The following is a 3,049-nucleotide window of genomic DNA, read 5'->3' on the forward strand; positions in this document are numbered from 1 at the left end:
TTTGGGTTTGGCAGGTATTGCTTCAGTCTTTGCCTGCCTTGGAATAAGTACATTAGTTCACTGATGACCAGCTTATCACTCTTTGGGACTGAAGTCAGTTTTGAGGATAAACAAACAATGAAACAATGATTGCAAAGTGGATCCTCATGTCTTCATTGGGAATGACCCCAGCTTATGCACATTTTGTCCATGAAATGACCTTGCATCCATCTCCTGTTGCTGTTAGTCAATAATAAAGTAAAAAAAATTGGCTCTGATAATTATTTTGTAATCAATTGAATATCATCACATTAGAATAATATGGTCTGAGCAAAAGGGCCCTAAATGCACAATGTTGCCCTGAGGCAACAAACAAAAAAACACAGTTTTAGCATATAAATTATAAAAAAAAATTGTCCTGAAATGATATATAATGCTTCTTTACATACTCACAGATATGAAAATATTTTTAGAGTGACCCAAATTTAAACATGAAGAAAAGTGATGTATAACTTACAAGTAGGAGGCAAGGTGTAGCATGCACCTCCGCTTCATAAAAAGGACTGCTGCTATTCTAAGTAAAAGGTCACATGAACCTCAATACCTCTTTTATTTGGACAAAAATATGTCTAGAGGTATTTTAAATCATTCCCCCCAAAAAATAAAATAAAGGAGCAACGTGAGGTACAGAAACTGAAATTTTAAGTTAACTTCCGTTGCAATCAAACTCTGTCAGAGAGTTTGATAAAACGTGCAAGAGAGTTTGACTGTGAATGTAAGAGAGTTTGTAAGTTTTGGCCTCTCATAGCAAGCGGCTAGGTAGTTGATGCTTACACGGTAAGTGTAGCTTTACGGACGAACCGCACAATAAATTTTATATGCTGTCTACTGCACAGTTGACATATTACACTGTAATAAACATTTTTAAAAGTAACAATATGTAGCTAAAGTTTGACAACTATTTTCAAAGTTAATCTTTACAATAAAATGCCTAAAATTTTAAATGAAGTTACGTTTTTATTCATATTTTAAAATAGCAAATGCACATTGAATTATGGAATTGTGTTAATATGTTCATAAATACATCACTGTAAAGGGGTACATGTGTGTAAGTTCATCAATAAAAATGATTTATCAGAATCAGCTGTATCAAATTGTGCCCCAAAACAATTAAATAATCACATCAAAAAGTTTGAAACATTGTCCTTAGGTTTTTATTTTTCATTCCTATATATAATGGTGTGTGAGAGAGATTGTGTCAGTGACATTCATTAACTTACGAAGTTTGGTCCATATACTTGTATGAGCTTGCTGGCAGATAGGCCACTTTCAATATGGCGGACGCTGTGACGCATTGCAACAACGGGCCGACCTTCAACCAATAACTTCCGGTTCAAAAGCACCGTCATCCAATCAGCAATCTCTCAGGTCTCTAACTGGGACATAGCCTTTCCGTTTTGTTAATGTTGTAGTGCTTTTGTAATTTGTAATTGTGCTTTCAATTTGCTGAAATGGTTTGCACCTCAGGGCCACCGTAGAATTAGACTGGCAGCCAAACAGAAAAATCAGAATGGAAAAATAACATTTCAGCTATTTAAACTTAGATTTCATTATAATGACTAGGTAAGATTAAAAAACCTGTTGGATTAAATCTCTTATTTTTGTCTTTTCTCCATTTCAGTTCTCCCTCAGCACCCCTGGTGGCACCCTAGAGGACTGCAGCCCCCAACTTTAAAAATCTGGGCCTGCTTTGGTTTCATTGGTCCAAAGGACATTGTCCTGACAACGAGGACCTGGAGGTCGCTGGTTTACCAGGATTGACCTTTAATCTTTCACTCTCTGCAGACCTCATGGAGACACTTCCATCCATTGACTGCAACTGGGCCAGAACCTCAGTCCTGATCCTGCAGGGATCGTCAAACAGTACGAGGACTGCAGGTCCGTAGAACCGACTGGGTCTGAGGTTCTGGGTGCTGGACCGGACGTCTCTACCTGCTTCCTGGGTTGGACCTGGGGATGACCACGGAGGAGTAGGCCGGTTCTGATGTGGTCCGGTGTGGCTGTTTAGCCTTGTTGACCACAGCATAGGTGTCATTCATGGCGGATGAGCTGTGGACAGACAGAAGACGGGTTGGATACAAAAGGGCCGGGACGAGGACAGACTGTCCAGCTGATGGTGCCTTACAGCTCCAACATCAGGACATAAACGCTGCAAAAATGTTCTTTAGTTAAAGGATCCGGGTTCAGTTACTGGTTCTGGTTCTGAAACTGACTTCAATACCATAAACTCCAGAATATATTCAACCTGGATCCACCAGCCAGTAGCCACTAACCATTAACCAGTAGCTAATAACCAGTAACCACTAACTAGTTACTGGTTGCAAGTTATTGGATACTGGTTGCTAGTTACAGGTTAATTGTTAGTGGCTACTGTTTATTGGTTACTAGATAGGGCTATTAACTAGTAGCCACTAACCATTAGAACACATTGGGGCAGATGGCAACATTCAGACAAAACAATGGGTCAAAACAAAGACACAAGTGAAGGCAGTGACGTCATGGAACCACGTTGCTCAGCCTCCCGGCAAAGTTAGATAGAGGTGTTGTTATCTAGGAATGTCCTCAGGAGCGCTCAGCTCCACAGCTGCATGGATACAAGAGGGGGTGTGGATGGAAGAGCGTTGTGTTTACATATCTTCAAGGAGATTGGAAATATGCAGCCCTTCAAAGGCCACACAGGAAAAGCCAAGTCAGAAACAGAATGGCTTAGGTCGGGAAGATTATAAATTTCAATCTTCCCTAAAGTCTCTCCGATACATCTCAGTTCCCAATCATCCAAATTAGTTTGGTCGTTCCACTGAGCCGAAACTAGCAACTTCTCCAAGATGGATTCCAACTCGTTAGTGAGTTTTAGAGTCCTCGTCTCTGTCCACACCAACAGTCTGAGTGTTCGCTAGTTTGGCCACAAAGCTCCAAACAGCAGAAATCCTGTTATCATGAATAAATCCAGGGTGAATCCCGCCGGATGTGTCCCCGCACGACAAGAGGCTCTCCTGTGCCCAGACTTCTC

The 3,049-nt window shown here is 40.8% G+C and overlaps 1 protein-coding gene across 2 annotated transcripts in view; it reads right to left on the reverse strand.

The window, feature by feature from the left end:
• Window positions 1–705: 705 nt before the first annotated feature.
• ptpn18 (protein tyrosine phosphatase non-receptor type 18) overlaps window positions 706–3,049 on the reverse strand; it is a 20,521-nt gene continuing 18,177 nt past the window's right edge. For both annotated transcript variants that reach the window (XM_015058326.1, XM_015058325.1), the window contains exon 13: window positions 706–2,088. In XM_015058326.1, the coding sequence (XP_014913812.1) occupies window positions 1,968–2,088 (121 nt within the window). In that variant the 3' untranslated portion in view covers window positions 706–1,967. The remainder of the gene's footprint in view (window positions 2,089–3,049) is intronic.

Source organism: Poecilia latipinna, unplaced genomic scaffold (assembly GCF_001443285.1).
Source record: "Poecilia latipinna isolate Pla-1442-1.1 unplaced genomic scaffold, P_latipinna-1.0 Scaffold1533, whole genome shotgun sequence".
NCBI lineage: Eukaryota > Metazoa > Chordata > Actinopteri > Cyprinodontiformes > Poeciliidae > Poecilia > Poecilia latipinna.